The sequence below is a fragment of the Oncorhynchus gorbuscha genome, unplaced genomic scaffold (assembly GCF_021184085.1).
Source record: "Oncorhynchus gorbuscha isolate QuinsamMale2020 ecotype Even-year unplaced genomic scaffold, OgorEven_v1.0 Un_scaffold_695, whole genome shotgun sequence".
NCBI lineage: Eukaryota > Metazoa > Chordata > Actinopteri > Salmoniformes > Salmonidae > Oncorhynchus > Oncorhynchus gorbuscha.
The window spans coordinates 346,763-369,125 of NW_025745769.1; the positions used below are offsets into that span (position 1 = coordinate 346,763).

The following is a 22,363-nucleotide window of genomic DNA, read 5'->3' on the forward strand; positions in this document are numbered from 1 at the left end:
CTCTCTCTCTCTCTCTCTCTCTCTCTCTCTCTCTCTCTCTCTCTCTCTCTCTCACTCTATGTCAAAGAGTGAGCCAACAGGTTACAGCAGCTCCACCCCCCCTCTCTAACTGTTCTCATTCATTCCCTCTACCTACTCACTCACACTTCTTCTCTCACACACAGTACACAATCTACTGTATGTGAGTGTTGCAACTACTTATTTTACGGAATACAATACAATCTCGAATTCTTACTTCTGCCCTGTGGGCACTTCTAAACTTTTTCTCAGGGATTTTTTTCTCTCACAACCTGGCAACCCGTAGAGAGCAGCAAGCAGCAGTTGCCAGAACAAGAGGATGTGTCCTATCCCTGGAGAGGTAAGCAAGAAGCTTTTAGGGGCTCTGTGAGTGGGTCTCTTACTGGCTATGTCTCAAATGGCACCCTACTCTTTATATAGTTACCTACATTTGATTAGAAAAGTAGCGCACTATATAGGGAATAGGGTGTAATCTGGGAGACACCCACTGTCTCTGCCAGTTCTAAAGTTAACACCCAGCTACAGTCTGGTAATTGTGGAACAAATTTGGAAACTGTTATTTTCTGAACGCGCCGTTCCACTCAATATAGTTTTCAAAGAGAGAGAAACTAGCAGAGCTAATGCAGCTGAAAAGGCTTTGGCAGAAAATGGAAGCATTTATATCTATGTAATGTGTTTATTAAGGAGCCTTTCCCTCACTTTGTGTTCAGGAATTCATTGCATTCCCAGCATTACTCATGTTTTGAAACATAATGTCTGAGGGAAGAGGAAAGTGCATTGTAGCATTAAAGCAAAGAACCTGTTGCGGACTGCTACTGCCACATCCACACTGTGTAGAGGGGAGGCCTGCACAGGAACACTCTTAGACAACAGGCTTCTAAAAGGGTTCTTTGACTGTCCACATAGTAGAACACGTTTTGGTTCCATATGGAACCCTTTTTGGCTCCATGTAGAACCCTCTATAGACTGGGTTCTAGATGGAACTCAAAAGGGTTCTTCCTGTAACCCACAAGGGTTATTCAAAAGGTTCTCCTGTGGGGACAGCCGAAGAACCCTTAAAGGTTCTAGATAGCAGGAGCACATGAAGGTCCCTGTTGTATCTGAGAGCTGGAGCATAATGTGATGAGGCTGGAGTGAACTATAGGGAACTCCCCATGTATAGACATGTCTGTATAGAATAACTAGCATTAGGAAGTGGTGATAAAATGGAATCATAATGATTCATTACTTTTTAATATTAAGGACTGTATGTCTGCGTTTGTGCATGCACGTGTGTGTGTTTGTGCGTGTGTGTGTGCATGCGTGCACGTGTATTTTGTGTACATGTTTATCTTGATAATACTACATATCCCAATTTCTGGGAATCACATAGATACTACAGCTTGAGGCAGGCACACACACACACACACACACACACACACACACACACACACACACACACACACACACACACACACACACACACACACACACACACACACACACACACACACACACACACACACACACACACACACACACACACACACACAAGCTTGTGTTTACACCCTATGTGTGTGTGTGTGCCTTTTAAATGCTCCCAATTTCACACCTGCAGGGATAATCCTCTGAGATGTGGAAAATGCCATTATGTAGAAATAGCTGACATGCGGTTGGACTTGTAGGGCATGTGGTACCAAATGGAGAGAGATGGAGTATTATATAGGGAGATAGCAGGGGAGTGGTAGCGAAAGAGAAATGAAGTTGGAGAGAGAGAGAGACCATGTTTATGTCCTCTACCTTTAATCCACTCTGAGCTGTAATACACTAACTGGGGCCAGACAGACACAATACCCTCTCCAGTGCTAAGGTGAGGCTGCCAGGCTGGACACAAGTGATTGCATTGTGAGAGCGTTGCAGGGACGTTGTCAGAGGTTGCTGACTGCTGCTGACCTGTTTGTGAGTGTAGCCTTTGCAGAAATGCCCCTCTGCATCTTCAGAGTGAGGCCTGGTCCATTGCTGATTAAGAGCCCATAGAAGTGTGCACTTTCATCATTGCAAACCTGGGTCAGTACAGTACATAATATGTCAAGTACTTTCAAATGCCTGCAAGTATTTGAAGTGCGCTTGAATTAGCTTGGAGTTTGCACTTTCGGGACTATGTATTTGGTTCCATTGTACTGGGCAGCTTAATCAATCTTAGCTCAAGTATTATATCTGGATAATTGGTGAAGTTGAAAGAAGCAGAGGGTTCTATTGGTGAAGTTGAAAGAAGCAGAGGGTTCTATTGGTGAAGTTGAAAGAAGCAGAAGGGTTCTATTGGTGAAGTTGAAAGAAGCAGAGGGTTCTATTGGTGAAGTTGAAAGAAGCAGAGGGTTCTATTGGTGAAGTTGAAAGAAGCAGAGGGTTCTATTGGTGAAGTTGAAAGAAGCAGAGGGTTCTATTGGTGAAGTTGAAAGAAGCAGAGGGAAGTTCTATTGGTGAAGTTGAAAGAAGCAGAGGGTTCTATTGGTGAAGTTGAAAGAAGCAGAGGGTTCTATTGGTGAAGTTGAAAGAAGCAGAGGGTTCTATTGGTGAAGTTGAAAGAAGCAGAGGGTTCTATTGGTGAAGTTGAAAGAAGCAGAGGGTTCTATTGGTGAAGTTGAAAGAAGCAGAGGGTTCTATTGGTGAAGTTGAAAGAAGCAGAGGGTTCTATTGGTGAAGTTGAAAGAAGCAGAGGGTTCTATTGGTGAAGTTGAAAGAAGCAGAGGGTTCTATTGGTGAAGTTGAAGAGAAGCAGAGGGTTCTATTGGTGAAGTTGAAAGAAGCAGAGGGTTCTATTGGTGAAGTTCTATTGAAAGAAGAAGCAGAGGGTTCTATTGGTGAAGTTGAAAGAAGCAGAGGGTTCTATTGGTGAAGTTGAAAGAAGCAGAGGGTTCTATTGGTGAAGTTGAAAGAAGCAGAGGGTTCTATTGGTGAAGTTGAAAGAAGCAGAGGGTTCTATTGGTGAAGTTGAAAGAAGCAGAGGGTTCTATTGGTGAAGTTGAAAGAAGCAGAGAGTTCTATTGGTGAAGTTGAAAGAAGCAGAGGGTTCTATTGGTGAAGTTGAAAGAAGCAGAGGGTTCTATTGGTGAAGTTGAAAGAAGCAGAGGGTTCTATTGGTGAAGTTGAAAGAAGCAGAGGGTTCTATTGGTGAAGTTGAAAGAAGCAGAGGGTTCTATTGGTGAAGTTGAAAGAAGCAGAGGGTTCTATTGGTGAAGTTGAAAGAAGCAGAGGGTTCTATTGGTGAAGTTGAAAGAAGCAGAGGGTTCTATTGGTGAAGTTGAAAGAAGCAGAGGGTTCTATTGGTGAAGTTGAAAGAAGCAGAGGGTTCTATTGGTGAAGTTGAAAGAAGCAGAGGGTTCTATTGGTGAAGTTGAAAGAAGCAGAGGGTTCTATTGGTGAAGTTGAAAGAAGCAGAGGGTTCTATTGGTGAAGTTGAAAGAAGCAGAGGGTTCTATTGGTGTGAAAGAAGCAGAGGGTTCTTGAAAAAGAAGCAGAGGGTTCTATTGGTGAAGTTGAAAGAAGCAGAGGGTTCTATTGGTGAAGTTGAAAGAAGCAGAGGGTTCTATTGGTGAAGTTGAAAGAAGCAGAGGGTTCTATTGGTGAAGTTGAAAGAAGCAGAGGGTTCTATTGGTGAAGTTGAAAGAAGCAGAGGGTTCTATTGGTGAAGTTGAAAGAAGCAGAGGGTTCTATTGGTGAAGTTGAAAGAAGCAGAGGTTCTATTGGTGAAGTTGAAAGAAGCAGAGGGTTCTATTGGTGAAGTTGAAAGAAGCAGAGGGTTCTATTGGTGAAGTTGAAAGAAGCAGAGGGTTCTATTGGTGAAGTTGAAAGAAGCAGAGGGTTCTATTGGTGAAGTTGAAAGAAGCAGAGGGTTCTATTGGTGAAGTTGAAAGAAGCAGAGGGTTCTATTGGTGAAGTTGAAAGAAGCAGAGGGTTCTATTGGTGAAGTTGAAAGAAGCAGAGGGTTCTATTGGTGAAGTTGAAAGAAGCAGAGGGTTCTATTGGTGAAGTTGAAAGAAGCAGAGGGTTCTATTGGTGAAGTTGAAAGAAGCAGAGGGTTCTATTGGTGAAGTTGAAAGAAGCAGAGGGTTCTATTGGTGAAGTTGAAAGAAGCAGAGGGTTCTATTGGTGAAGTTGAAAGAAGAAGTTCAGAAAGAAGCAGTTCTATTGGTGAAGTTGAAAGAAGCAGAGGAAGTTCTATTGGTGAAGTTGAAAGAAGCTAGAGGTTCTATTGGTGAAGTTGAAAGAAGCAGAGGGTTCTATTGGTGAAGTTGAAAGAAGCAGAAAGAAGGAGGGTTCTATTGGTGAAGTTGAAAGAAGCAGAGGGTTCTATTGGTGAAGTTGAAAGAAGCAGAGGGTTCTATTGGTGAAGTTGAAAGAAGCAGAGGGTTCTATTGGTGAAGTTGAAAGAAGCAGAGGGTTCTATTGGTGAAGTTGAAAGAAGCAGAGGGTTCTATTGGTGAAGTTGAAAGAAGCAGAGGGTTCTATTGGTGAAGTTGAAAGAAGCAGAGGGTTCTATTGGTGAAGTTGAAAGAAGCAGAGGGTTCTATTGGTGAAGTTGAAAGAAGCAGAGGGTTCTATTGGTGAAGTTGAAAGAAGCAGAGGGTTCTATTGGTGAAGTTGAAAGAAGCAGAGGGTTCTATTGGTGAAGTTGAAAGAAGCAGAGGGTTCTATTGGTGAAGTTGAAAGAAGCAGAGGGTTCTATTGTGAAGTTGAAAGAAGCAGAGGGTTCTATTGGTGAAGTTGAAAGAAGCAGAGGGTTCTATTGGTGAAGTTGAAAGAAGCAGAGGGTTCTATTGGTGAAGTTGAAAGAAGCAGAGGGTTCTATTGGTGAAGTTGAAAGAAGCAGAGGTTCTATTGGTGAAGTTGAAAGAAGCAGAGGGTTCTATTGGTGAAGTTGAAAGAAGCAGAGGGTTCTATTGGTGAAGTTGAAAGAAGCAGAGGGTTCTATTGGTGAAGTTGAAAGAAGCAGAAAGGGTTCTATTGGTGAAGTTGAAAGAAGCAGAGGGTTCTATTGGTGAAGTTGAAAGAAGCAGAGGGTTCTATTGGTGAAGTTGAAAGAAGCAGAGGGTTCTATTGGTGAAGTTGAAAGAAGCAGAAAGAAGGGTTCTATTGGTGAAGTTGAAAGAAGCAGAGGTTCTATTGGTGAAGTTGAAAGAAGCAGAGGGTTCTATTGGTGAAGTTGAAAGAAGCAGAGGGTTCTATTGGTGAAGTTGAAAGAAGCAGAGGGTCCTATTGGTGAAGTTGAAAGAAGCAGAGGGTCTATTGGTGAAGTTGAAAGAAGCAGAGGGTTCTATTGGTGAAGTTGAAAGAAGCAGAGGGTTCTATTGGTGAAGTTGAAAGAAGCAGAGGGTTCTATTGGTGAAGTTGAAAGAAGCAGAGGTTCTATTGGTGAAGTTGAAAGAAGCAGAGGGTTCTATTGGTGAAGTTGAAAGAAGCAGTTCTATTGGTGAAGTTGAAAGAAGCAGAGGGTTCTATTGGTGAAGTTGAAAGAAGCAGAGGGTTCTATTGGTGAAGTTGAAAGAAGCAGAGGGTTCTATTGGTGAAGTTGAAAGAAGCAGAGGGTTCTATTGGTGAAGTTGAAAGAAGCAGAGGGTTCTATTGGTGAAGTTGAAAGAAGCAGAGGGTTCTATTGGTGAAGTTGAAAGAAGCAGAGGGTTCTATTGGTGAAGTTGAAAGAAGCAGAGGGTTCTATTGGTGAAGTTGAAAGAAAGAAGCAGAGGGTTCTATTGGTGAAGTTGAAAGAAGCAGAGGGTTCTATTGGTGAAGTTGAAAGAAGCAGAGGGTTCTATTGGTGAAGTTGAAAGAAGCAGAGGGTTCTATTGGTGAAGTTGAAAGAAGCAGAGGGTTCTATTGGTGAAGTTGAAAGAAGCAGAGGGTTCTATTGGTGAAGTTGAAAGAAGCAGAGGGTTCTATTGGTGAAGTTGAAAGAAGCAGAGGGTTCTATTGGTGAAGTTGAAAGAAGCAGAGGGTTCTATTGGTGAAGTTGAAAGAGAGGGTTCTATTGGTGAAGTTGAAAGAAGCAGAGGGTTCTATTGGTGAAGTTGAAAGAAGCAGAGGGTTCTATTGGTGAAGTTGAAAGAAGCAGAGGGTTCTATTGGTGAAGTTGAAAGAAGCAGAGGGTTCTATTGGTGAAGTTGAAAGAAGCAGAGGGTTCTATTGGTGAAGTTGAAAGAAGCAGAGGGTTCTATTGGTGAAGTTGAAAGAAGCAGAGGGTTCTATTGGTGAAGTTGAAAGAAGCAGAGGGTTCTATTGGTGAAGTTGAAAGAAGCAGAGGGTTCTATTGGTGAAGTTGAAAGAAGCAGAGGGTTCTATTGGTGAAGTTGAAGCAGAGGGTTCTATTGAAGTTGAAAGAAGCAGAGGGTTCTATTGGTGAAGTTGAAAAGAAGCAGAGGGTTCTATTGGTGAAGTTGAAAGAAGCAGAGGGTTCTATTGGTGAAGTTGAAAGAAGCAGAGGGTTCTATTGGTGAAGTTGAAAGAAGCAGAGGGTTCTATTGGTGAAGTTGAAAGAAGCAGAGGGTTCTATTGGTGAAGTTGAAAGAAGCAGAGGGTTCTATTGGTGAAGTTGAAAGAAGCAGAGGGTTCTATTGGTGAAGTTGAAAGAAGCAGAGGGTTCTATTGGTGAAGTTGAAAGAAGCAGAGGGTTCTATTGGTGAAGTTGAAAGAAGCAGAGGGTTCTATTGGTGAAGTTGAAAGAAGCAGAGGGTTCTATTGGTGAAGTTGAAAGAAGCAGAGGGTTCTATTGGTGAAGTTGAAAGAAGCAGAGGGTTCTATTGGTGAAGTTGAAAGAAGCAGAGGGTTCTATTGGTGAAGTTGAAAGAAGCATTGGTGAAGAGGGTTCTATTGGTGAAGTTGAAAGAAGCAGAGGGTTCTATTGGTGAAGTTGAAAGAAGCAGAGGGTTCTATTGGTGAAGTTGAAAGAAGCAGAGGGTTCTATTGGTGAAGTTGAAAGAAGCAGAGGGTTCTATTGGTGAAGTTGAAAGAAGCAGAGGGTTCTATTGGTGAAGTTGAAAGAAGCAGAGGGTTCTATTGGTGAAGTTGAAAGAAGCAGAGGGTTCTATTGGTGAAGTTGAAAGAAGCAGAGGGTTCTATTGGTGAAGTTGAAAGAAGCAGAGGGTTCTATTGGTGAAGTTGAAAGAAGCAGAGGGTTCTATTGGTGAAGTTGAAAGAAGCAGAGGGTTCTATTGGTGAAGTTGAAAGAAGCAGAGGGTTCTATTGGTGAAGTTGAAAGAAGCAGAGGGTTCTATTGGTGAAGTTGAAAGAAGCAGAGGGTTCTATTGGTGAAGTTGAAAGAAGCAGAGGGTTCTATTGGTGAAGTTGAAAGAAGCAGAGGGTTCTATTGGTGAAGTTGAAAGAAGCAGAGGGTTCTATTGGTGAAGTTGAAAGAAGCAGAGGGTTCTATTGGTGAAGTTGAAAGAAGCAGAGGGTTCTATTGGTGAAGTTGAAAGAAGCAGAGGGTTCTATTGGTGAAGTTGAAAGAAGCAGAGGGTTCTATTGGTGAAGTTGAAAGAAGCAGAGGGTTCTATTGGTGAAGTTGAAAGAAGCAGAGGGTTCTATTGGTGAAGTTGAAAGAAGCAGAGGGTTCTATTGGTGAAGTTGAAAGAAGCAGAGGGTTCTATTGGTGAAGTTGAAAGAAGCAGAGGGTTCTATTGGTGAAGTTGAAAGAAGCAGAGGGTTCTATTGGTGAAGTTGAAAGAAGCAGAGGGTTCTATTGGTGAAGTTGAAAGAAGCAGAGGGTTCTATTGGTGAAGTTGAAAGAAGCAGAGGGTTCTATTGGTGAAGTTGAAAGAAGCAGAGGGTTCTATTGGTGAAGTTGAAAGAAGCAGAGGGTTCTATTGGTGAAGTTGAAAGAAGCAGAGGGTTCTATTGGTGAAGTTGAAAGAAGCAGAGGGTTCTATTGGTGAAGTTGAAAGAAGCAGAGGGTTCTATTGGTGAAGTTGAAAGAAGCAGAGGGTTCTATTGGTGAAGTTGAAAGAAGCAGAGGGTTCTATTGGTGAAGTTGAAAGAAGCAGAGGGTTCTTGGTGAAGTTGAAAGAAGAGAGTTGAAGTTGAAAGAAGCAGAGGGTTCTATTGGTGAAGTTGAAAGAAGCAGAGGGTTCTATTGGTGAAGTTGAAAGAAGCAGAGGGTTCTATTGGTGAAGTTGAAAGAAGCAGAGGGTTCTATTGGTGAAGTTGAAAGAAGCAGAGGGTTCTATTGGTGAAGTTGAAAGAAGCAGAGGGTTCTATTGGTGAAGTTGAAAGAAGCAGAGGGTTCTATTGGTGAAGTTGAAAGAAGCAGAGGGTTCTATTGGTGAAGTTGAAAGAAGCAGAGGGTTCTATTGGTGAAGTTGAAAGAAGCAGAGGGTTCTATTGGTGAAGTTGAAAGAAGCAGAGGGTTCTATTGGTGAAGTTGAAAGAAGCAGAGGGTTCTATTGGTGAAGTTCTAAAGAAAGAAGCAGAGGGTTCTATTGGTGAAGTTGAAAGAAGCAGAGGGTTCTATTGGTGAAGTTGAAAGAAGCAGAGGGTTCTATTGGTGAAGTTGAAAGAAGCAGAGGGTTCTATTGGTGAAGTTGAAAGAAGCAGAGGGTTCTATTGGTGAAGTTGAAAGAAGCAGAGGGTTCTATTGGTGAAGTTGAAAGAAGCAGAGGGTTCTATTGGTGAAGTTGAAAGAAGCAGAGGGTTCTATTGGTGAAGTTGAAAGAAGCAGAGGGTTCTATTGGTGAAGTTGAAAGAAGCAGAGGGTTCTATTGGTGAAGTTGAAAGAAGCAGAGGGTTCTATTGGTGAAGTTGAAAGAAGCAGAGGGTCCTATTGGTGAAGTTGAAAGAAGCAGAGGGTTCTATTGGTGAAGTTGAAAGAAGCAGAGGGTTCTATTGGTGAAGTTGAAAGAAGCAGAGGGTTCTATTGGTGAAGTTGAAAGAAGCAGAGGGTCCTTTTGACTAACACATGTTTGACCCCTTGTGAAGTAGCCGCCATCTTTGATTTTCTCCCCTGTGACCTCAGGGAACATATTTGACACTCTAACCATCGTACTATGTCTGTAATGAGCAACAGATGTCTTCACAGTCTGACTTGGGGAAAGATGTAGTAAGTTCCAACACCAACCCAGGGTGAGTACATGAACCTACTTTACACAGAGAGATGCACTTTGGTCAGCAGGTGACTCAGAAGGCAGACCCAGATGAAGCCCACTCCTGGAGAGGGAAAAAGCACTTTCAGTGGAGACTCACCATTGAGCTTTATAAGTCTAGGAAGAAGGGTCCGGAAAGCCAGCCCTTACTGTAAAAGTAGGCTCTTGTTGCAAACCAGTTTGCCTTACTGTCTGTGGCTTGTGACTATGATATACAGATGTCAGATCTTAATTTGATCACTCTTTTGTTGCTGAAAATTTTCTAACTTGTAGTGTATTTGAGTATAAAAAAGGCTTCTAAAGTTTGTAATTTTCACTTTTAAATTTCAGACTTAATTTTCCCTAACAAGAAATGTATCAACCCCAACGATAATGTCCATTACTTATAATCCACATAATAATTAATAATAATGTCCTGTTGCTGCAGGATTATATTCCTGTTGTAGCAAACTGCCCAAATGAAGATCCTACATCTGTAAACTGATGTCAGGTTTCTACAACTGTAAGTTTCTACACTTTAACATGTAAAGTATGTAGCAGGATACAAGCAGAGACAGGACTGGCTTGGATTGGTATGTGAATGGAGAGGTGTTGTGTATCTTCTGGGTATGCTGTGTAACCTCTGGCAGCTCTCCCATCTGACTGGCTGGAAACTCAACATGCCTCTCAAACAGTCAAACACCCTGACGTTATCTGGCCAGGCAATACAACTATGGGGGAAAATGTTCGGATTTCATTTCTACCTGAAGTTGATCTAGGGTCTAGAGAGGTGATCTAGCAGGATGGATGTTTCGATGGAGGGATGGATGTTTTGATGGAGGGATGGATTTTTGATGGAGGGATGGATGTTTTGATGGAGGGATAGATGTTTTGATGGAGGGATGGATGTTTTGATGGAGGGATGGATGTTTTGATAGAGTGATGGAGAGATTCAGAGATGGGGTGAGGGGTTAAGGGGGAGGTGTAGCTCTATCTGGTATCTGTATTTACTAGCTGAGCTAAGACAGACTTGACACACACACACCTACTGTAGGGAAAGGCAAAAATACAGAGATACTATAAATGCCATCTAAAAATCACAACCTCACCATAGCTAATCTATTGACCTTTTCTAACCTCTAAAAGTCTACGCGGTTGGGGAGGTCTACTAAACTAACATATGGCATTGTTTTAAGATGGTCATACCATGGATCATTCAGCTATTTGATATTTTCGAACCCCTTTGTAACTCGTCCACCTCAGATGAGGAAGGCCGACATACGCGGAAACCCCTGATATCTCCAGCTTAAGCCTTTCTCATTATGTTACTTAGAGTGATACAGGGGGTGCGTCAACAGACTCTTAAGGATCAGAAATGGTGGCTTTTAAATGTATCTGAAGCGCTGTCTTTGCAGAAGCACCTTTTAATGTCACGTCAGCAAAGCAGATAGAAAATTCCAATTGGCCTGAAATGTAGAGTAGCCTTGAGGCTACGCTCTCCTTCCGGGGACTCCATGACCTGGAATGCATGCACTTTCTCTTCTGAAGTGTGTGTGTGTGTGTGTGTGTGTGTGTGTGTGTGTGTGTGTGTGTGTGTGTGTGTGTGTGTGTGTGTGTGTGTGTGTGTGTGTGTGTGTGTGTGTGTGTGTGTGTGTGTGTGTGTGTGTGTGTGTGTGTGTGTGTGTCCTGAAGGGAGAGATTGGTGGAAACGATCATTAACCTTGGATTGCAGACCCAATTTACCTTCATAGACAGTTAATACGTATCCCTTCCCAGACCTGATTACTGGGAGGAACGCTGAAGGTTTCACCAGACACACTTCTCCTCTTTGAAATGTATTGCTATAGTGCAGGCCGTGACATGTTAATGAAAAGGACACCATATTTCATGGTCTGGTCACAGAGAACTTGCTGTCTATTACATTGTAGATTAGGGGCTGCACAAAGAAATGCTGACACACAGATAGACACACATATATACACACACACACACACAGATAGACACACATATATACACACACACACACATAGATAGACACACATATATACAGACACACACACACAGATAGACACACATATATACAGACACACACACACAGATAGACACACATATATACACACACACACACATACAAACACAAACACACACACACAGATCGATACAGATGCGTACCTTCAGGTGGAGATGAGAGCTGGACACAGATGTCTGTTATTACAGATTATCTTTGGTGTCGATCAAACTCAAACTCAACACACACACACACACACACACACACACACACACACACACACACACACACACACACACACACACACACACACACACACACACACACACACACACACAGACACAGACACAGACACAGACACAGACACACACACACACACAGACACACACACACACACAGACACACACACAGACACAGAGGAAACAATTAGCTATGGTGTCTTAGCCTAGCTCAGGGATTAATCAGACCTGGTATGTGAGTTCCAGGGCTATGAGTGGGAGAAGGCTTCAGGGCAGGGGGCTCGACTAATCTCTTCCCCAGGATAGGTGTTCTGGTCTGGGGGACCGTGGCAGGCCAGGTATGCCTCAAAGCCGAGGTAGATGCTATGGCTCCCATTCCAGACGACCTTGATTCTGAGGGGATGGTTATGCAGTTTAGACTATATGGAACATAATGACCAGGAACAGGAAGTAGACTTGGGAAAAATCTGGGCCTTAGTTATAGGCTATAACTTTATCTCATAATTTGATCAGGTCACATTGTCAGGAAAAAGACCCATATGGTAGTTAACCGACTGTTATCTACTGAAAGGGATAGGCATGATTCACCATCTGAAATGTCATGGCCCGTGATATGATTTCATGAATGCTGTGAATATTTTACTATCGTGATGGTTTTCAGTTGCTTAGAGCAGGGTGTTGATTTAGTATATCAGTGTTGTTCACTGTGAGATGGTGAATGTTCATTGTGCCTAATTGCTTAGCTTGTTTCAAGGGAGCTGTCGACAGTCTCCATAGTAACAACCTTGGTACTGACTTGTTGTAGACAGGAGTATATTCATGGCCATGTGCACAAATAGGAGTCCTGCCGTGAAGCCTTGATCGCCCAGGTTTCTTACAAAGTGAACATTCGTTAGGGGTCCACATTGTGGAGGCCATGTTCAACTGTGTGAAACAGCACACTGACTGTTAGCTACTGAACAGGATGTGCGTGATTCACCATCTGAAATGTCATGGCTTTGATATGATTTAGTGAATATTTGACTGTCGTGATGGTTCTCAGCTGCTTAGAGGAGGGTGTTGATTCCTGCATGGGAAACAAATTAGTCTTCATTAGTCTTACATATAGGTATATATGGCTATAGGTATATGTAAGTGTAGCAGATATTATCGTGAATCATACTCTCATGAAGATAGAGACCTACCTGAGACTTCTAAGGCCAAGGCCCTCAGACCGTGAGGATGTCCTCTTTCTGGCCTGACATGCTGACCTGGGATCAGTCTGATTCAACATGTGATAGTGTTGTGTGGAAAACACTCATGTATGGGCCTTGTTTAAGTGTTTCACTTTGCTGCTTTCAGGAAAGATAGAAGAGTCTGAGCTGAATCTTAACGAGGACGTGGATCTGTCGGAGGAGATCTGAGGAGACGACCAGGAACAGGAGAGAAGAGGAGGAGAAGGAGGGATAAAAGAGGAGGAGGAGGAGGGATAAAAGAGGAGGAGGAGGACAGAACATGGGCCATTCCTGTTTGTGGATTTTTCTGCTGTCCCTGTCTCTCTCCCACCAGGCAGTCACTGAACAGGCAGAAGGTATTGGATTTGACCTCTTTCTCCCTCTCCATTCCTCTCTCTGCCTCTCTCTCTCCTCCCTCTCACCATTTCTCTCCTGACCATTCCCTTTCCTCAGCTTTCTCAACATCTCTCACTATCTCTCTCTGTTTCTCTCTCTCCGTCTCTCTCCCCTCCTCTCTCTCTCCGTCTCGCTCCCCCTCCTCTCTCTCTCCGTCTCTCTCCCCCTCCTCTCTCTCTCCGTATCTCTCCCCCTCCTCTCTCTCTCCGTCTCTCTGCCCCTCCTCTCTCTGTCCGTCTCTCTGCCCCTCCTCTCTCTCTCCGTCTCTCTCCCCCTCCTATCTCTCTCGTCTCTCCCCTCCTATCTCTCTCCGTCTCTCTCCCCTCCTATCTCTCTCCGTCTCTCTCCCCCTCCTCTCTCTCTCCGTCTCTCTCCCCCCTCCTCTCTCTCTCCGTCTCTCTCCCCCTCCTCTCTCTCTCCGTCTCTCTGCCCCTCCTCTCTCTCTCCGTCTCTCTCCCCCTCCTCTCTCTCTCAGTCTCTCTGCCCCTCCTCTCTCTCTCCGTCTCTCTCCCCCTACTCTCTCTCCGTCTCGCTCCCCCTCCTCTCTCTCTCCGTCTCTCTCCACCTCCTCTCTCTCTCCGTCTCTCTCCCCCTCCTCTCTCTCTCCGTCTCTCTCCCCCTCTTCTCTCTCTCCGTCTCTCTCCCCTCCTCTCTCTCTCCGTCTCTGTTCCTCCTCTCTCTCTCCGTCTCTCTCCCCCTCCTCTCTCTCTCCATCTCTCTCCCCTCCTCTCTCTCCGTCTCTCTCCCCCTCCTCTCTCTCTCCGTCTCTCTCCCCCTCCTCTCTCTCTCCGTCTCTCTCCCCCTCCTCTCTCTCTCCATCTCTCTCCCCTCCTCTCTCTCTCCGTCTCTCTCCCCCTCCTCTCTCTCTCCGTCTCTCTGCCCCTCCTCTCTCTCTCCGTCTCTCTGCCCCTCCTCTCTCTCTCCGTCTCTCTGCCCCTCCTCTCTCTCTCCGTCTCTCTCCCCCTCCTCTCTCTCTCCGTCTCTGTTCCTCCTTATCTATCTCACCATTTCTCTACTTGTTCAACTTATCTCCCTGTATCTCACCAAACCTTCCTCTCATTATTTCTTTCCATCCCACCCTCCATCTCGTTCTATGTGTCTCCCCTCCACCCACTTACCCTTTCCTTTCTTCTCCTCTCTCCATCCTGACCTTCTCCTCTCTCCATCCTGTTCTTCTTCTCCTCTCTCCATCCTGTCCTTCTTCTCCTCTCTCCATCCTGTCTTCTTCTCCTCTCTCCATCCTGTCTTCTTCTCCTCTCTCCATCCTGTCTTCTTCTCCTCTCTCCATCCTGTTCTTCCTCTCCTCTCTCCATCCTGTCTTCTTCTCCTCTCTCCATCCTGTCTTTTTCTCCTCTCTCCATCCTGTCCTTCTTCTCCTCTCTCCATCCTGTCCTTCTTCTCCTCTCTCCATCCTGTTCTTCTTCTCTTCTCTCCATCCTGTCTTCTTCTCCTCTCTCCATCCTGTCTTCTTCTCCTCTCTCCATCCTGTCCTTCTTCTCCTCTCTCCATCCTGTCCTTCTTCTCCTCTCTCCATCCTGTCTTCTTCTCCTCTCTCCATCCTGTCCTTCTTCTCCTCTCTCCATCCTGTCTTCTTCTCCTCTCTCCATCCTGTCCTTCTTCTCCTCTCTCCATCCTGTCTTCTTCTCCTCTCTCCATCCTGTCTTTCTTCTCCTCTCTCCATCCTGTCTTCTTCTCCTCTCTCCATCCTGTCCTTCTTCTCCTCTCTCCATCCTGTCTTCTTCTCCTCTCTCCATCCTGTTCTTCTTCTCCTCTCTCCATACTGTCCTTCTTCTCCTCTCTCCATCCTGTCTTCTTCTCCTCTCTCCATCCTGTCTTCTTCTCCTCTCTCCATCCTGTCTTCTTCTCCTCTCTCCATCCTGTTCTTCTTCTCCTCTCTCCATCCTGTCTTCTTCTCCTCTCTCCATCCAGTCCTTCTTCTCCTCTCTCCATCCTGTCCTTCTTCTCCTCTCTCCATCCTGTCCTTCTTCTCCTCTCTCCATCCTGTCCTTCTTCTCCTCTCTCCATCCTGTCCTTCTCCTCTCTCCATCCTGTCCTTCTTCTCTTCTCTCCATCCTGTCCTTCTTCTCCTCTCTCTATCCTGTTCTTCTTCTCCTCTCTCCATCCTGTTCTTCTTCTCCTCTCTCCATCCTGTCTTCTTCTCCTCTCTCCATCCTGTTCTTCTTCTCCTCTCTCCATTCTGTCTTCTTCTCCTCTCTCCATCCTGTCCTTCTTCTCCTCTCTCCATCCTGTTCTTCTTCTCCTCTCTCCATTCTGTCTTCTTCTCCTCTCTCCATCCTGTTCTTCTTCTCCTCTCTCCATCCTGTCCTTCTTCTCCTCTCTCCATCCTGTCTTCTTCTCCTCTCTCCATCCTGTCCTTCTTCTCCTCTCTCCATCCTGTCTTCTTCTCCTCTCTCCATCCTGTCTTCTTCTCCTCTCTCCATCCTGTTCTTCTTCTCCTCTCTCCATCCTGTCCTTCTTCTCCTCTCTCCATCCTGTCTTCTTCTCCTCTCTCCATCCTGTCTTCTTCTCCTCTCTCCATCCTGTTCTTCTTCTCCTCTCTCCATCCTGTCCTTCTTCTCCTCTCTCCATCCTGTCTTCTTCTTCTCTCCATCCTGTCTTCTTCTCCTCTCCATCCTGTCTTCTTCTCCTCTCTCCATCCTGTCTTCTTCTCCTCTCTCCATCCTGTCCTTCTCCTCTCTCCATCCTGTCTCTTCTCCTCTCTCCATCCTGTCTTCTTCTCCTCTCTCCATCCTGTCCTTCTTCTCCTCTCTCCATCCTGTCTTCTTCTCCTCTCTCCATCCTGTCTTTCTTCTCCTCTCTCCATCCTGTCTTCTTCTCCTCTCTCCATCCTGTCCTTCTTCTCCTCTCTCCATCCTGTCTTCTTCTCCTCTCTCCATCCTGTTCTTCTTCTCCTCTCTCCATCCTGTCCTTCTTCTCCTCTCTCCATCCTGTCTTCTTCTCCTCTCTCCATCCTGTCTTCTTCTCCTCTCTCCATCCTGTCTTCTTCTCCTCTCTCCATCCTGTTCTTCTTCTCCTCTCTCCATCCTGTCTTCTTCTCCTCTCTCCATCCAGTCCTTCTTCTCCTCTCTCCATCCTGTCCTTCTTCTCCTCTCTCCATCCTGTCCTTCTTCTCCTCTCTCCATCCTGTCCTTCTTCTCCTCTCTCCATCCTGTCCTTCTCCTCTCTCCATCCTGTCCTTCTTCTCCTCTCTCCATCCTGTCCTTCTTCTCCTCTCTCTATCCTGTTCTTCTTCTCCTCTCTCCATCCTGTTCTTCTTCTCCTCTCTCCATCCTGTCTTCTTCTCCTCTCTCCATCCTGTCTTCTTCTCCTCTCTCCATCCTGTCCTTCTTCTCCTCTCTCCATCCTGTCTTCTTCTCCTCTCTCCATCCTGTTCTTCTTCTCCTCTCTCCATTCTGTCTTCTTCTCCTCTCTCCATCCTGTTCTTCTTCTCCTCTCTCCATCCTGTCCTTCTTCTCCTCTCTCCATCCTGTCTTCTTCTCCTCTCTCCATCAGGTCCTTCTTCTCCTCTCTCCATCCTGTCTTCTTCTCCTCTCTCCATCCTGTCTTCTTCTCCTCTCTCCATCCTGTTCTTCTTCTCCTCTCTCCATCCTGTCCTTCTTCTCCTCTCTCCATCCTGTCTTCTTCTCCTCTCTCCATCCTGTCTTCTTCTCCTCTCTCCATCCTGTTCTTCTTCTCCTCTCTCCATCCTGTCCTTCTTCTCCTCTCTCCATCCTGTCTTCTTCTCCTCTCTCCATCCTGTCTTCTTCTCCTCTCTCCATCCTGTCTTCTTCTCCTCTCTCCATCCTGTCTTCTTCTCCTCTCTCCATCCTGTCCTTCTTCTCCTCTCTCCATCCTGTTCTTCTCCTCCTCTCTGTTCTCCATCCTGTCCTTCTTCTCCTCTCTCCATCCTGTTCTTCTTCTCCTCTCTCCATCCTGTCTTCTTCTCCTCTCTCCATCCTGTTCTTCTCCTCTCTCCATCCTGTCTTCTTCTCCTCTCTCCATCCTGTCCTTCTTCTCCTCTCTCCATCCTGTTCTTCTTCTCCTCTCTCCATCCTGTCTTCTTCTCCTCTCTCCATCCTGTCTTCTTCTCCTCTCTCCATCCTGTTCTTCTTCTCTTCTCTCCATCCTGTCTTCTTCTCCTCTCTCCATCCTGTCTTCTTCTCCTCTCTCCATCCTGTTCTTCTTCTCCTCTCTCCATCCTGTCTTCTTCTCCTCTCTCCATCCTGTCCTTCTTCTCCTCTCTCATCCTGTTCTTCTTCTCCTCTCTCCATCCTGTCTTCTTCTCCTCTCTCCATCCTGTCCTTCTTCTCCTCTCTCCATCCTGTCCTTCTTCTCCTCTCTCCATCCTGTCTTCTTCTCCTCTCTCCATCCTGTTCTTCTTCTCCTCTCTCCATCCTGTCTTCTGTCCTTCTCTGCTTCCTCTCTCCATCCTGTTCTTCTTCTCCTCTCTCCAACCTGTACTTCTTCTCCTCTCTCTCCATCCTGTTTTCTCTCCTCTCTCCATCCTGTCCTTCTTCTCCTCTCTCCATCCTGTTCTTCTTCTCCTCTCTCCATCCTGTTCTTCTTCTCCTCTCTCCATCCTGTCTTCTTCTCCTCTCTCCATCCTGTCCTTCTTCTCCTCTCTCCATCCTGTTCTTCTTCTCCTCTCTCCATCCTGTCTTCTTCTCCTCTCTCCATCCTGTCCTTCTTCTCCTCTCTCCATCCTGTCCTTCTTCTCCTCTCTCCATCCTGTCTTCTTCTCCTCTCTCCATCCTGTTCTTCTTCTCCTCTCTCCATCCTGTCTTCTTCTCCTCTCTCCATCCTGTCCTTCTTCTCCTCTCTCCATCCTGTTCTTCTTCTCCTCTCTCCATCCTGTCCTTCTTCTCTTCTCTCCATCCTGTCCTTCTTCTCCTCTCTCCATCCTGTCCTTCTTCTCCTCTCTCCATCCTGTCTTCTTCTCCTCTCTCCATCCTGTCCTTCTTCTCCTCTCTCCATCCTGTTCTTCTTCTCCTCTCTCCATCCTGTCCTTCTTCTCTTCTCTCCATCCTGTCCTTCTTCTCCTCTCTCCATCCTGTCCTTCTTCTCCTCTCTCCATCCTGTCTTCTTCTCCTCTCTCCATCCTGTTCTGTTCTTCTCTCCAACCTGTTCTTCTTCTCTCTCTCCATCCTGTTCTTCTTCTCATGCTCCGTCTATCTGTTTCAGACACAAGTACTAGACTAAATAATGTCTGTATGTCCAGTATGTCTAGACACCTGGATGGACTAGGCAGGTAGACAGTGATGCAGACTCAGTCACTCTTCCATCTTTAGACAGGGCATTCTGAACATCTGGGAGCCTCCTGTTCACCACTATCTGTCAGACTACAGTCCACTGTCAAATCTTGGCCTTAGGTTTGGTACTGTACATCATACCTGTGTCAAATACATATGTCAAATCTGTTCAAATACTTTAGCTGGGCTTCATTTGGTTTGCCCGGTACATCAGAACCAATGGCATAGTCCCAAAAGTGCAAATTCCAAGCTAAATCAAATGCATGTCTGCTAGAGGTTTACTGTACACAGCTTCCGATGTTCTTGGATGCCATGGAAGGTTGAATTAGCCAATCAACTGGCTAAAGATGAACACTCGGGGTGGAATCTGATTGGCAGCCAGTAATGCATTTTTATTTTATTTTTAACTTTCCAACTATTGGAATGAAACAATGTTTGTGCAACACCTAACAACCTCGCTGAGAGGATCTGACCTTTCAGTGTAATGGCTAAGGTGCTGAGGTTGAGTCCCGGTCAGGCTTCCCCTTGAATCTGCAGCAGTACTATAATTCTGTGCTTACGATGTTTAACTGACAGAAGGCTTTAGACTGGGCTTGATTTAAACACCAACGTCACTGACTCTCATGTTCTGTGAGATTAAATGCATTTAAATCTTGTTTTTTTACGTTACCTTTTTCCCAAAGTAGAACTTAGATGTTGCAGATGGAATTTTGTCAAATATACCAGCCTGGTTGGCAGCTGTGTTGAAACTAGAGGAACCAACTCAAGACTAAAGCCTGTCTGGAAAGGTACCATTGGAGTAGCAACTGTTGCCATTCTTGGGGCTTGTTCTCTTTTGTCAAAGATTCACACATGGATCCAAGTTATTATGTCCCAATATTAGAATGTAGTGAATAATGAACAGACTATTGACTGTGCTGTATTGTTAGATGATGATATGTAGCAACTAGGTGGACAACAGTGGACAGGTACTGAACTATAATGACCCTTCACCATGTGTTGTCTCGCAATTCTAGACATGTGGTTCTCACCTGCCAGACACAGTATACAGTCTGGACTATTTATCTTTTCTCCTCAGTCTGTCTATCTGTCTATTTGTCTGGACAATTTATGTGTTTCCTCTCTGTCTGTCTGTCTGTCAGTCTCTCTGTCTGGACAATTTACATTCTTTCCCATCTGTTTGTCTATCCATCTGCCTGTCTGCCTGTCCGTTCGTCAGTCCGTCCTTAAGTCAGTCTGTCTGTCCATCCATTCATCCTTCAGTCAGTCAGTCTGCCTGTCTGTCTGTCCATCCTCCAATCCTCCAGTCCATCCATCTGTCTGTCCGTCAATCTGTCTGTCCGTCAATCTGTCTGTCCGTCAATCTGTCCGTCCGTCAATCTGTCCGTCCGTCAATCTGTCCGTCCGTCAATCTGTCCGTCCGTCAATCTGTCCGTCCGTCCGTCAATCTGTCCGTCCGTCAATCTGTCCGTCCGTCCGTCAATCTGTCCGTCCGTCCGTCAATCTGTCCGTCCGTCAATCTGTCTGTCTGTGTATTCTCTGCTGTTTCTCTGCTGTTTCTCTACTGTTTCTCTGCTGTTTCTCTGCTGTTTCTCTGCTGTTTCTCTGCTGTTTCTCTACTGTTTCTCTACTGTTTCTCTGCTGTTTCTCTGTTTCTGTTTCTCTGCTGTTTCTCTGCTGTTTCTCTACTGTTTCTCTGCTGTTTCTCTGCTGTTTCTCTGCTGTTTCTCTACTGTTTCTCTACTGTTTCTCTGCTGTTTCTCTGCTGTTTCTCTGCTGTTTCTCTGCTGTTTCTCTACTGTTTCTCTGCTGTTTCTCTACTGTTTCTCTACTGTTTCTCTACTGTTTCTCTGCTGTTTCTCTACTGTTTCTCTGCTGTTTCTCTGCTGTTTCTCTGCTGTTTCTCTGCTGTTTCTCTGCTGTTTCTCTGCTGTTTCTCTCTGTTTCTGTTTCTCTGCTTTTCTCTGTTTCTCTACTGTTTCTCTGCTGTTTCTCTGCTGTTTCTCTACTGTTTCTCTGCTGTTTCTCTGCTGTTTCTCTGCTGTTTCTCTGCTGTTTCTCTACTGTTTCTCTGCTGTTTCTCTACTGTTTCTCTGCTGTTTCTCTACTGTTTCTCTACTGTTTCTCTACTGTTTCTCTGCTGTTTCTCTACTGTTTCTCTGCTGTTTCTCTGCTGTTTCTCTGCTGTTTCTCTACTGTTTCTCTACTGTTTCTCTACTGTTTCTCTACTGTTTCTCTACTGTTTCTCTACTGTTTCTCTGCTGTTTCTCTACTGTTTCTCTGCTGTTTCTCTGCTGTTTCTCTACTGTTTCTCTACTGTTTCTCTGCTGTTTCTCTGCTGTTTCTCTGCTGCTGTGTTCCATAGTTCTCTTCCTCCATTTGGAGGGTAAACAGTTCACACTGACATGACATATTATACTAAACTAATGGAAGAACTTTCCTGTGCCCTGGCGTGGTTTGCTGCCTTTGTGAAGCTTGACTTAGGAACCGTGCTCAGTCATGACTCACACTGTCGTTTCCCGTGACCTGTAAAGGTTTTAACATGCGTCACAGACTCCATTACATGGTGATGTGGCCAGAGGCAGTTTGTTGGTGTCGTCTCCAAAACGGTTCCCTGTGATACGTAGTCTCCTGACTGTAGAATGGAGGATGTAGTTTTGTGAGCAGGAGCAGAATGCTGGTCCGCGGTGAGCCGGGACATATGTCACCCCGCTGAATCCCGGGATGGCAGCCAAGGAAGGGATAAAAGAGGAGAGGAAAGGAGGACCAGGGGAAAGGAGAGAGGCTGAGTTATCACATAGAGCACAATCACTGGATCGTCTATTCCCTGTTGTAATCTATTCTGTCACGGTAATACTGGGGCACTGACAGGGACAATGTGTGTGTAGACTGTTTGTATATATGTGTGTGTGTGTGTGTGTGTGTGTGTGTGTGTGTGTGTGTGTGTGTGTGTGTGTGTGTGTGTGTGTGTGTGTGTGTGTGTGTGTGTGTGTGTGTGTGTGTGTGTGTGTGTGTGTGTGTGTGTGTGTGTGTGTGTGTGTGTGTGTGTGTGAGTGTGTGTGGCTAATATGGCAAGTAATACGGTTCATATAGTGGTTGTGTCTGCCACAAACACACACATTTACATCCATTACCATGCAACCGGTGTGCATCTGTTCCAGTGTGTGTGGTTATGCAAAGAGACCCAACACCCATTCTACCGCCCGGTGTGTGTTTGAGCGGACGCGGGGTCTGGCCCCACTTTAGGCTGTTTATGTTGTTATTCCAAGCCTTCCTCTTCGCTGTATTAAAATGTTACTGCTGGACTGCTCAGAATACTGATGGTCGCAACGCCTCACCTGTGAGCCAATGTATTACCTGCCGAGACAGGTAGCCTAGCAGTCAAAAGCCTTGGGCCACTAACCAAAAGATTTCTGGTTCAAATCCGCAAGGTGTAAAAATCTGCTGTTCTGCTCCTGAGCAAGGCAGTTAACCCCCAGTAACAGCTGCTCTTCAGGCACCGATGACTACGATTAAGGAAGCTCCCTGAACCTCTTCAATTCAGAGGGTTTGGGTTAAATGCAGAACGTTGTGCAACTGACTAGGTGTCCCCTTCCCTATTTGATGGAGGTATACTGCCACCTTGTGGTAGAATGGGGAAACACTGTTTGGAGAGGAGGGGGGTGAAGTTGGCCCAAGATGCTGATTGTGGGTCAGTTTGGCATTTTCGCCACTAATGGTTGTTAGCGTCCAATTGGCTCATTCATCCCCCCTCCTCTCCCCTCTAACTATTCCGCAGGTCGTTGCTGTAAATGAGAATGTGTAAAATAAAGGTTAAATCAAATAAATGTTCACCCTGGAGCGTGGACAGAAACCGATCAGTTGAGTTTCTGGTTTCACAGAGAACGAAACATGAGAGGAACAATAGGTGAAATTAAGCTACATTAAATGAAGGAGGCTTTGGAATTCAGTTTTAATAAAGACACTCTTTTTCTTCTTTGTTTTGTCTTCTCTTGTGAAATGAACAGGTGCCAACGCTCAGTTAATCTGGCCTTTATTGTCCCCCGAGGCTGAGAGAAATCCCACTCAACTAAAAGATGCAATGGAAAGGATGCAGAGACGCACATCTTCTCATGCTGAATACAGACTGATATACAGACATCCCTGCAGCAAA

At 45.2% G+C, this 22,363-nt stretch overlaps 1 protein-coding gene across 1 annotated transcript in view; it reads left to right on the plus strand.

Annotated features, from left to right (window-relative positions):
* Nucleotides 1–251: 251 nt before the first annotated feature.
* LOC124019843 (collagen alpha-1(VII) chain-like) overlaps nt 252–22,363 on the plus strand; it is a gene marked incomplete at its 3' end in the record, with an annotated part of 36,369 nt that continues 14,257 nt past the window's right edge. The window contains exons 1-2 of the mRNA XM_046335277.1: nt 252–358; nt 12,693–12,921. Of these exons, the coding sequence (XP_046191233.1) occupies nt 12,846–12,921 (76 nt within the window). The remainder of the gene's footprint in view (nt 359–12,692; nt 12,922–22,363) is intronic.